A 12,254-nucleotide genomic window follows, 5' to 3' on the forward strand; every position below is an offset into this window, starting at 1 on the left:
AGGCCTCGCACGTGCCAGATATATGCTCTACTGCTTGAAACATTTCCCTAAACTTAAATTTTATTTAGGGAGTGTGGGGGCCACACCCAGAGGTTCATGGTGATGGTGATGCGGGGTTGTTTCCTAACTCTGTTCAGAAGTGATCCCTGGCAGTGCTCAAGGATCTGTCACTCCTGGGTATGCTCAGGGGATCATATGCAATGCCAGGGATAGAATGAGGCCCACCCAGTCAGCCACACATTGATGCCTTACTTCCTGTATACTCTCTCTCACGCTCTTTCTCTTTCTCTCTCACACACACACACATTCTCTCACTCTCTATCATTCTCTCTCTCTCTCTCTCTCTCTCTCTCTCTCTCTCTCTCTCTCTCTCTCTCTCTCCCTCTCCCTCTCCCCTCCCCCCTCTTATGCACCCTTGAAACAAAAACCTAGGGAAGGGGGCTGAATTGATAGCATAGCAGTAGGGTATTAGCTTACAACGTGGCCGACCCGGTACAGACCCAGGTTCAATTCCCAGCATCTCATATGGTCCCCTGAGCCTGCTAGGAGGGATTTCTGAGCACAGAGCCAAGAATGACTCCTGAGTGCAGCTGGGTGTGGGCCCAAAACCCAACCTCCCCTCCTCCCCCAAGGAGAAAAAAAACTAGGAAGGTATTTCCAGGCAGAGGGAATTGGGGTGTTTGGCAGGAATGCAGGGGCTGAGGCTGTGAGGCTGAATCAGAGGGGAATGAGGGGAGACCCTGGGTTAGTTCAGCCAGGGGTGGGTCAAAGTGCCATCTAAGAAGACAGAGAGGCAGGGCCAGAGAGATAGCATTTGCCTTGCATGCAGAAGGACGGTGGATTGAATCCCGACATCCCATATGGTCTCCCAGACTGCCGGGAGTGATTGCTGACCGTAGAGCCAGGAGTAACCCTTGAGCGCTGCCAGGTGTGACTCAAAAACAAAACAAAGCCAGAGAGATAGCATGGAGGTAAGGCGTTTGCCTTTCATGCAGAAGGATAGTGGTTCAAATCCCAGCAACCCATATGGTTCCCCATGCCTGCCAGGAGCAATTTCTGAGCGTGGAGCCAGGAATGGCCCCTGAGCACAGCCAGATGTTACCCAAAAACCAAAACAAAACAAAAACAAGCAAAATGAAGGCAGAGAGGCTGGACTCCACCCCTAAGGAGGTTCTGAGGCTATTGGGGGTCCCCCCCTTCATTGGAGAGGGGCATGGCTGGTATAGCAAGAATCTCCCAACCAGACTTGACATGTCAGGTCTGACTAGAGGTGTAATTAGATACAAGGGGGATGTGAGCATGAAAATGTGAGGAGCTGGAAGGTAAGAGGGGGGGTTCATAGACTGCAGAACTCCACCCCTGACCAGGAAGAGGCACTAGAAAAAGGGGACCTCAGTGATGTCAGGGTAGGGGGGTAAACACTCCGCTTGCCCCCATCTCATCTGCCCGCTGCTTCCAGTGCTGATTCCTGGGTTGAGGGGGACTGCAGCCACTTAACACCCCCCTTCATGGAGCCCTCTATGGGGGGTGGGACAGCTGCTGACAGGTGTGAGTATCCCCCTGGCTTCTGAGATCAAGGGGAGGAGCAGCCTCAGGACAAGCTAGGACAGGTTTGCTGGGAGGGAGGAGAAGCAGGTTCCTCCTGGCTGGGTCCCCAGATGCCTACAAAGACCTGGAGGACAGTGTCAGCTGAGTCACAGAGGTTGAGTTCAAGGCTCATTTAACATGCCTAAGGGGCAGCACTTTTAAGGGGGTGTCTGAGAAGCACTGGGGGTTGAAGCCGGAGTGATAGTACAGAGGTAGGGCATTTGCCTTGCACAGATGGACCTAGGTTTGTTTCCCCGTCATCCCATGTGGCCCCCCAAGCCTGCCAGGTGTGATTTCTGAGCACAGAGCCAGGAGTAAACCCTGAGTGCTGCCAGGTGTGGCCTCCCCCCAGAAAAGGAACTGGGGGGGGGAGTGTCGTGGATCTGGGATCCTCTAAAGGAACGATCAGCGCTGAGAAAGGAGAGAGACGGCTCCCCTCAAGGCCTCTGGGAGCAGAGAAAAGGGGTCCAGAAAGTGGGGGGCTTGTCTTGGCTGGGGGGGGGGCAGGCATTGTGCTCAAGGGTTGCCTGGCTGGAACTGAGCTTGGTAACAAGTCAGAGTCAAGTTGAAACAAGCTTCAGGGGGCCCAGAGAGATAGCACAGCGGCGTTTGCCTTGCAAGCAGCCGATCCAGGACCAAAGGTGGTTGGTTCAAATCCCGGTGTCCCACATGGTCCCTGCCACGTGCCTGCCAGGAGCTATTTCTGAGCAGACAGCCGGGAGTGACCCCTGAGCACTGCCGGGTGTGGCCCAAAAACCAAAAAAAAATAAAATAAAAGAAAAGAAACAAGCTTCAGGAAGAGATGAGTTTGGGGTAGGAGTGGGAGCAGGGGACACTGTGTTAGGACCTTATTATATGAACCCGGCAAAAAAATTCACCCCACAGGATAAAGGGGGAACCGGATTCCTGAGAAAGCTTCATAAAATGATGCTGTGTGCTCCCGTTTGGGGTCTCAGCAACTTCAGAGGGGGAGAAAGGCCAGTGTTATCCACATCGCAGTGAGAGTGAACCTCAAGTCCTTTGGTGTGGGCTCCACTCCAGTAAAATTGCTCATGTGACCCAGGCAGCATTGGGGACACCGGGAGTGAGCCAGGACTAACATGCGTGGCCTGGACAGTCCAGCACACCTTCCTGGGATGGGGAGGACCCCCAAAATGGGTACCCCCACTTCTCCTTCCCCCAGGGGGGCAGGAAAGGAGAATGGCACTGAGTCCCCAGCAAGTGCTAGATCTCACCCAGGTTCCTGGGAAGAAAGTTGGTCTCGCGGAGTTCAAAGGGCGCGAGTATGAGCAAACTGAAACTTGTTTTAATCAAGTTCCCAAGGGTAGGACCTGGCACGACTGCATGCTCCAAGGATGACGTTTTCAGCTGCTCCTTCAGTCAGATCCTCTCTGGGGGTCCCTGAGCAGATGGGGGTGAAGTTAAGTGGGTCTTGGCTGAACCCAAAGGATTTTGATTCACAATGCAGAGGGGCCCCAAGCTCCAGGGCTTGTCCACCTGTGTGTACAGACATCATGGGTTCATCCCAGGATGCAGTGCTGGGTGGACAGTACAGCAGGGAGGGCTCTAGCCTTACACATGGCTGACCCACATTTGATCTCCAGTACCCTAGATGGACCCCTGAGCCTGCCAGTGGTCAGAAATAAGACCTGACCATTGTCAAGGGTGACCCCAAACAACAACAAAAAAGTATGCATCATATTAAAAAAAAAAGAAGTATATATCAGGGGCTGGAATGGTAGCACAGTAGGGCTTTTGCTTTGCTTGTTGCAGATCTAGAATAGACCTGAGTTCGATCCCCGGCATCCCATACGGTTCCACTGAGCCTGCCAGGAGCAATTTCTGAGCACAGAGCCCAAGTAACCCCTGAGCGTCTCTGGGTGTGACCCCAAAGCAAAATCAAATCACAGAAAGTGCATCAGGGCTGGAGCAGGGAGGGTGTTTGCTTTGTACATAGCTGACCCAGGTTAAATCCCCAACATCCCATATGCTCCCCTGAGCCGACCAGGCAGAGAGCAGATGAGCAGAGAGCCAGGAATAACCCCTGAGCACTGCTGTGGTGGCCAAAAATAAAAAGTGCATTTATTTCACACACACCCCAAATTAATGTTTGGGAGGAAAACAATTAGGAAGGAAATGTTCTAGCGTTGCACACAGCCAACCCAGGTTCGGTCCCCAGCAGGCCCATAGGATCCCCCGAGCATAACCTGGAGTGGTTCCTGAGCACAGAGCATGGAGTGTGTCCTGAGCACAGCTGGGTGTAGATAAAATCAAAAACAAAATTCAGAAGGCTGCGTGGAGTGTAGTGAGAGTCCAGCAAGCAAACAACTCTTGCCAGGGGTCACAGAGATCAGATGACCTGGACGAGAGCCAAGATGATGCGCCTCGGTTGGAATGTTGGACTGAACCCAGCGTGTCAGACTCTTCAAGAAGTAGCAAATGTCCTGCTTTTGGCTCAAGTGAAGCAGAAATGCACTCAGTGCTATTGGGAAGAACTGCAAAAATTTACTGCATAAATCCCAAAGTGCATGCGGGTCATGAGGTCCAGGCCAGGACAAGAATGGTCAGAGCCTTGCTTGGGAAAAATTACCTTTTGGGCCGGAGAGATAGCATGGAGTTAGAGCATTTGCCTTGCATGCAGAAGGTCAGTGGTTCGAATCCCAGTGTCCCATATGGTCCCCTGAGCCTGCCAGGAGCAATTTCTGAGCGTAGAGCCAGGAGTAACCCCTGAGCGCTGCCAGGTGTGACCCAAAAACCAAAAAAAAAAAAAAAAAAGAAAAGAAGAAAAAAAAAAAAGAAAAGAAGAATGATCAGAGCCAGCCCTGCATGCAGAAAACATGTTTGGTTTTGGGTTCTTTGTTTGTTTGTTTGTCTGTTTGTTTGGGGACCATACCTGGCAATGCTCAGGGGTTACTCCTGACTCTGTGCTCAGGAATAACTCCTGGTGGTACTCAGGGGGCCCTATGGTATGCTGGGGGATCAAACTTGGGTCAGCTGCATGCAAGGCAAATGCTCTCCTTGCTGTGCTGTGCTACCACTCCAGCACCATATTTGGCTTTTTTTTTTTTTTTTTTTGGTTTTTGGGTCACACCCGGCGGTGCTCAGGGGTTACTCCTGGCTGTCTGCTCAGAAATAGCTCCTGGCAGGCACGGGGGACCATATGGGACACCGGGATTCGAACCAACCACCTTTGGTCCTGGATCGGCTGCTTGCAAGGCAAACGCCACTGTGCTATCTCTCCGGGCCCATTTTTGGCTTTTTTATTTTTTGTTTTTATGTTTGTTTGTCTTTGAGTTTGGGGCCACATATGGCAGTGCTCAGGGGTTACTCCTGGCTCTGGGGACCATATGGGATGGTGGGAATCGAGCCCAGGTCTGTCCTGGGTCGGCTACATGCAAGGCAAATGCCCTATCGCTGTGCTATCTCTTCGGCCCCTGGGGTTATTGTTTGTTTGATTTTTCAGGCCACACACAGCAGTGCTCAGGGGTTACTCCTGGCAATACTTGGGGGATCATATGGGATGCTGGGGATTGAACCCCAGTTGACCCAGAGGCCACATTATAGTGTCACGTGGAACCATTGGGGGTAGAACTAGCAGATAGAAAGGGGCAACTGAGGGTTTGGAGGTCACTTGAATCTGGGGTGCACTGGAGACGTGGGGTAGGGGAGCTGCCCCCAGGACAGTAGGATGGGGTTTAGGGAGTTGGTTCAGTTTAGCTCAATGTGACATTCGGGCTACGGACTGGAACTTTCTATTAGGTCAGGCAGCCTCGGGGAAGGAAGGCAGGTTGCAAGGGAGACACGTTCCGTGTCACTGGGCCTTAAAGGACACCATCTGTCTCAGTCACCCGGGGAAATGGCAGAGGTGTGGAGCTAAGCACACCCCTCCTCAAACTGAACCCCCAACTCAGTAACTGAACCCCCAAGCAGAAGACATCTCTACCTTCACACTGGTGCAAGGTTGGACCCCCTTCCCCCACATACCTACCTTGCTCCCAAAAAAGTTGGTCAGCTTAGACAGAGACAGACTGACCCTGGACTCCAGCCTGCTCTCTCCCATCTGCCTATCTCCCTCCCTTCATACCTCACCCCCAGGCCCAAGCCTCTCATTCAAGCCCCCCCCCCAAAAAAACCTGTTATCTGTGGGAAGGAGGGTTTGAGGAGGGCTTACTCCTGACTCTGGGAAGGAATCACTCCTGGGGGTGCTTGGGGAACCTTCTGGGGTGCTGGGGATCAAATTCAGGACAGCTGTGTGCAAGGAAAGCCCCCTCCCCGCAGTATATCCCTCTGGGAAGTTGTCAGGATTTTTTTTGGGGGGGGTCACACCCAGCAGCGTTCAGGGGTTACTCCTGGCTCTACGCTCAGAAATCACTCCTGGCAGGCTTGGGGGACCATATGGGATGCCAGGATTTGAACCACCATACTTCTGCATGCAAGGCAAATGCTCTATCTCCATGCTATCTCACCAGCCCAGTTGTTAGGATTTTATCCACCATCAGCAAAACTCGGATGAAGCCCAGGCACCCCCAAATGGTGCATGGATGGGATTCGGGACTTTCGGACTGTGGGTTCTTGGCACTTGGTGCTGAAAAGGGAAGTGAAGCCTTCTGTGCAAGCTGCCTAGAGAGATTCATGAACTCAGAAATGGGTCCTTGTGACCGACTCTTCTGGTACAGACTGAAGATGGGGTGAAGGGGACTGAGATAGGGGAGCATGGGGAAACACAGGGTGGTAAAGAGGCTCTGTGGGGCCCCAGCCTGATCGTCCTGCCTCCCACACTTACCACACACACACACACACACACACACACACACACACACAGAGCGAGTCCCTGAAGCAGCCCTGTGTCGCTGGCTGCTAAGGAGCAATGGGATCATCACTGCAGGTGACCCCGTGCTGTTTGTGAGCCATGGGGAAAAATAGTTCAGGGCTGAAGGAACTTGTTCTGCAAGCGACCAACTCAAATTTAGTCCCCAGCACTGAGCACTGCCAGGAGTGATCCCTGAGTACAGACCCACGAATGAATTATGAACACAGAGCCAGGAGTAAGCCTTGAGCACCAAAAACAAAACCAAACAACCAAACACTCAGCTCTGACTTGGTTTGGTTTGCTCCTAGCGCTGCGGTGGGCGTCGGTTTCTATGGCAACAGCGAGACCAATGATGGGGTGTCCCAGATGACCCACTCCCTGGAGAGCGCGAACCACACCTTTTCCGGCATCGATGATCTGGTAAGACTGGAGTGGCAGCAGGCTGGATGGGTGCTGTGGGGGTCAGGGAGGCTGGCGCCAGGGTCCACCACAGGCCTAGCTGGGAGTGAGGGAGTGATTTATGCTGCCCAGGCCAAAAGGGAAGTCTGGGTGCCAAGGGTCTGGATCCTGCCTATCTCTTGGAGAATGAAGCTCTCCCTGTGTCTAGGGGGTCCCTGAACATGCTTCCCACCCTGAGATTTTCCACTTGCCTGAGTTGTGTATGGAGGATTGTGGGGTGTAGGAGAGTCGGGCTTTCTCATGGAACCCTTAGTTCTGGACACATGTCTGTCCTACCCTGATGCCTCTTGACCTTTGAATTCGCCTTGGAAAAGACATTGCAGGGACCCCAGCTTCCGTGAAGCTGCAACCCCTCCAGCCTCTTCTGGGGGAGCCTCTCACACCCCAGCTGATTTCCCCCAAGAAGAGATAGCTCTGGGCTTGGCTTTGCCCAAGAGGTGGGTTTGAGCGTTGGTGGGTGCCTGTATGCCTGGGCCCTAGAAGAGCAGCAGGGACCCCAAAGCAGGTCTTAGAGGGATCTGAAACCCCGGGGTGAAGGGCCAGGAGTGAGGTTAAATTAACGGTCTGTTAGGTGGAACCGTCCCAGGAGGGGACCCAGCAACCACCCAAATCCATGCAATGGGGCTAGAATTCCTAAAATTAGGGGTTGGAGGGATGAGATAATTGAGCTGGTAAGGCACTGTCTTGCACACCTGTGTCGATCTGGGTTTGAGCACCTGCACCCCAGATGTTTCCCCACCCCTCCAGGAGTGATCCCTGAGCACTGCTGGATGTGGTCCCCAAATGAAGAAAGGGGATGAGGGCCGGGCGGTGGCGCTAAAGGTAAGGTGCCTGCCTTGCCTGCGCTAGCCTAGGATGGACCGCGGTTCGATCCCCCGGCGTCCCATATGGTCCCCCAAGCCAGGAGCGACTTCTGAGCGCATAGCCAGGAGTAACCCCTGAGCGTCAAATGGGTGTGGCCCAAAAACCAAAAAAAAAGAAGAAGAAAGGGGATGCAATGCTGCTTGGACTCCGCATCCTGCAACTGTGTGGGAATTCTAGGGTCCTCCCAGTACTGTCCAGGCCTCCAGAGTTGTATCCGGTAATACTCAGGAGACCATATGTCATCAAGACAAGCACCTTAGGGGCCAGATTGATAGCACAGTTAGGGCATTTGCCTTGCAAGCGACTGACCCAGGATGGACCTGGGTTGGATCCCCGGCATTTCATATGGTTCCCGGAGCCAGGAGCGATTTCTGGAGTAACCCCTGAGTGGCACTGGGTTCTTGCTGTCACTTTGCTCTTTGATAGAACAGGATTTGCTTCTCAAGTTATCACTTAACATTGGAGCTTTTGGGGGGCTGCACTTGGAGGTGGTGGCCAAGGCTTACCTGGTTCTGCATTCAGGGATCACTCAGAGAACATACGGGGTGGCAGCGTTAGAACCTGGATGCAAGGCAAGCACCCTACCCACTGACCTTTCCCCCTGGCCCTTGAACAATGTTGCTTCTCTGTGAAACTATTGGATCTCAGACACTGAAAAAGGAAGTGTGGGATGATCTGAGGTCACTGGCTTCACTTTGACTTACTTTGCCCCTTGTGATGCTGCTACATGTGACCAAGTCCATAAAGAAAACTTTTCTCAGAATAGTTCTACCTTGGGCCGGAGCAATAGTACAACAAGGAGAGCACTTGCCTTGCATATTGCAGACCTGGATTCAATCTCCGGCTTTATATATAGTCCCCGAGCACACCTCCTGGAGTGATACCTGTGGACAGAGCCAAGACTTAGCCCTGAGCACCACTGGGGACGGCCCCAAACCAAAATAAATAAATAAACAAATAAGGGGCCAGAGCGTGGGCGCAGCAGTAGGGCGTTTGCCTTGCACCAGCTAACCTAGGATGGAGCACTGTTTAATCTCTGGTGCCCCATATGGTTCCCCCAAGCCAGGAACAATTTCTGAGTGCATAGCCAGGAGTAACCCCTGAGCATCACCGGGTGTGGCTCAAAATCCAAAAAAATAAATAAATAAAAGAGGGGCCAGAGTTATAGTACAGTGAGTCGGGTGTTTTGCCTTACATGCAAGTTTGATCAACCCAGGTTTGATCCCCAGTATCCCATATGGTCCTCCAAGTCTGCCAGGAATGATTCCTGAGTGTAGAAGTAGGACTAAGCCCCTTAGCACCACTAGGAGTTGCAGGAAAAGAAAAGAAAGAAAAATCTCTCTGTTACGATACTGCTTAATCCTTAGCCCGATTCTAAGAACCAGGAACAAAACCGGAAAGCAGAACCAGCCACAAACATTGGGAAAATAGAGCCCCACAGAACAAAGAAGGTCATTCTGTCCCCTGGAGCCAGGGACTCCTGGTGCCACACAGATGTGAGCTTCAGCGTTTGGCCTGTTATCTAATCAGCTGCCCGAGTGGAGGGCTTAGAACTCGCTCGACCCAGTTCAATAGGGCAGGTGAGGCTGGGCATGGGGTGCGGCAGATCCCTTCTTCCTGGGGTGCCTCATGCAAAATTCAGCTTTTACCTGCTCAGGGCTCCTGACCTATATCTCAGGGGTTTCAGGGACCCTAAATCTGAACATTTGGGAAAGTCTCTTCCTAGGTGAGCACCCCAGTGTTTGAAAACCAAGGCCAGGGCTGGAGAGATAGCATGGAAGTAAGGCGTTTGCCTCGAGTGCAGAAGGACGGTGGTTTGAATCCCAGCCTCCCATATGGTCCCCCGAGCCTGCCAGGAGCGATTTCTGAGCATAGAGCCAGGAGTAACCCCTGAGCACTGCCGGTGTGATCCAAAAACAAAAAAAGAAAAAAAAAGAAAAAAGAAAAGAAAAGAAAAGAAAACCAAGGCCAGTTTTAGAACTGGGAAAGAGGGGCCAAAGTGATAGGACAGCAAGGAGTATGATTTGGTTTTTTAGTTTTGTTTATTGAGGGCTTTTGTTTGATTTTGGATTTGAGTTTTGGGGCCACAGCAGCTCAGGAGACCATATAGGATGCTGGGGATTGAATCCAGGTCAGCCATCTGCAAGGCAAACGCCCTCTCCTTTAGGGCTCTAGTGATAACACTGCAGGGTGGGCATTTGCCTTGAATGCAGCTAACCCAGTTCAATCCCTGGCATCACTATGGTCACCCAAGCACTGCCAGGAGTGAGTTTAGAGCCAGAAGTAAATCCTGAACATCACCAGATGTGGTGTCCATCCTGCCCCCCAAATAAAAGCTAGGCAAAAATGCCCCAAGAGAATGTTGAGATGAATAAGGAAGAGGGAGTTTGGCTTTCATAAAGTACAACTTCTACCTTTATGGTAGTGAGACAATACAGAAGGGAAGGTGCTTGCCTTGCATGATGCTGAGTCCAGTTCAATTTTTGGTACCCCTTTATGATCCTCCCCAGGAGTGACCCCTGAGCACAGAGCTAGGAGTAGCACCTTAGCACTGCTTTGGTGTGACCCAAACACCTGATTCCACTCAGGATTATTCCTGGAGGGGTTCAAGGGACCTTATGTGATGCCAGGGATTAAACTCGGGTTAGATGCATGCCAGAAATATACCACCATTCCAGCCCCAAAACAAAATGCCTCTTTTTTGGGGGGGCCATACTCGGCAACACTCGGATTCCTCCTGGCTCTGCACTCAGAAATTGCTCCTGGCAAGCTCCGGGGACCATATAGGATGCCGGGAATTGAACTGGGGTCCGTCCCAGGTCAGCCATGCACAAGGCCATTGGTAGCCCTACCATTGTGCTATCTCTTCGGCCCCAAGAAAATGCCTCTTTATCTTGAACTAGACAACTGCTCCCATGGGCTCTTCCCAATCCCAGGCCCGTAGAGTAGAGCCTTTCCCTCTGCCTGGCAGAACAGACCAAAGTCTAGATGAGGACCTGAGCAAGCAGTGGGCATTCTCTTCCTCTTCCTCTCCTTAGTAAACATCTTTTCCACTCTTCCCTGAGGAGGGAAGCAGAGTGTGTGTGTGTGTGTGTGTGTGTGTGTGTGTGTGTGTGTGTGTGTGTGTGAGAGAGAGAGAGAGAGAGAGAGAGAGAGAGAGAGAGAGAGAGAAAAGAGAGAGGAGAGAGAGAGAGAGAGAGAGAGAGAGAGAGAGAGAGAGAGAGAGAGAGAGAGAGAGAGAGAGAGAGAGAATGTGAGTTCAAGGGCCCATTGTTCCATGTCCCCAGTTTAGGATGCATCGTGCACTGGCAGCCCCCAAACAAAGCCTTTCTCTCTTGTCAGGCATCGGGAGAGGTGGCAGTGGGCACCAAGGGCCGAGAGGCCACAGACACGGCCCCCCGCCTGTCCTTTCATTCCTTGCTTGAGGAATGAAATGGAGGTCTCCTGGCCTCCAAAGTGTCTCTGAAGGACCCACTGCTACTGTCCCTTTGCTGACATGGCGGGTCACAGGCTCTGGTTTGTGGGATCAGGGATTATGGTGGCACTCAGGTAGGGATAGCTTAGAGTCAGGGTCAAACTCATGGCCTCATTGCCTCATGCTGCGTCTGCTGCTTGCAGATGAGACAACAATCTGGAGGGCTTGGGGCCAGAGTGATAGCACAGTAAGTAGGGCTTTTGCCTTGCACACAGCTGAGTGAGTTTCAATCCCCAGCCTCCCATAGGGTCCTGTGAGCCTGCCAGGAGTAATTTCTGGGGCGGGAGAGATAGCACAGCGGTGTGTTTGCCTTGCAAGCAGCTGACCCAGGACCTAAGGTGGTTGGTTCGAATCCCGGCGTACCATATAGTCCCCGAGCCTGCCGGGAACTATTTCTGAGCAGACAGCCAGGAGTAACCCCTGAGCGCCGCTGGTGTGGCCCAAAAACAAAAAAAAAACAAACAAACAAAAAAACAAAAACAGGAGTAATTTCTGAGTACAGAGCCAGGAGTAATCCCTGAGTGTTGCTGAGCATGGCCCCCCAAAGAGTATTTTAATACTAATAATTTATTGGCTTTTGGGGCCACACCGAGTGGTGCTCAGGGGTTACTCCTGGCTCTGCACTCAGAAATCTGCTTCTGGAAGGCTCAAGGGACCATCTGGGATGCTGGAGATCGAACCTGGGTCCACTGCATGCAAGACAATTGCCTTACCCACTGTTCTTTATAACATTCTGGCCCCTTCAAGGCAGAAAAATAACTTCCCTAGTCTCCCCTACTAGGCTTCTCTCTTTTCCTCTCTTTCCCCACCTTCCTCCCACTGCTGGGGACTGACCCCAGCTCTGAGTGTGAGGTTCTTTTTCTTTTTCTTTTTTTTTTTTTTTGGTTTTTGGGCCACACCCGGCGATGCTCAGGTTTACTCCTGGCTGTCTGCGCAGAAATAGCTCCTGGCAGGCACGGGGGACCATATGGGACACCGGGATTCGAACCAACCACCTTTGGTCCTGGATCGGCTGCTTGCAAGGCAAACACCGCTGTGCTATCTCTCCGGGTCCCGAGG

General features: G+C 52.2%; 2 protein-coding genes across 3 annotated transcripts in view; one reads left to right on the forward strand and one right to left on the reverse strand.

Annotated features, from left to right (window-relative positions):
* FADS6 (fatty acid desaturase 6) overlaps positions 1-12,254 on the reverse strand; it is a 1,183,177-nt gene that overhangs the window by 214,595 nt on the left and 956,328 nt on the right. The window lies entirely within an intron of this gene.
* The window catches only part of TTYH2 (tweety family member 2), a 38,345-nt gene that overhangs the window by 6,407 nt on the left and 19,684 nt on the right, over positions 1-12,254 (forward strand). For both annotated transcript variants that reach the window (XM_049769519.1, XM_049769529.1), the window contains exon 3: positions 6,706-6,817. In XM_049769519.1, coding sequence (XP_049625476.1) covers positions 6,706-6,817 — 112 coding nt within the window. The remainder of the gene's footprint in view (positions 1-6,705; positions 6,818-12,254) is intronic.

Source organism: Suncus etruscus, chromosome 1, assembly GCF_024139225.1.
Source record: "Suncus etruscus isolate mSunEtr1 chromosome 1, mSunEtr1.pri.cur, whole genome shotgun sequence".
Taxonomy (NCBI): domain Eukaryota; kingdom Metazoa; phylum Chordata; class Mammalia; order Eulipotyphla; family Soricidae; genus Suncus; species Suncus etruscus.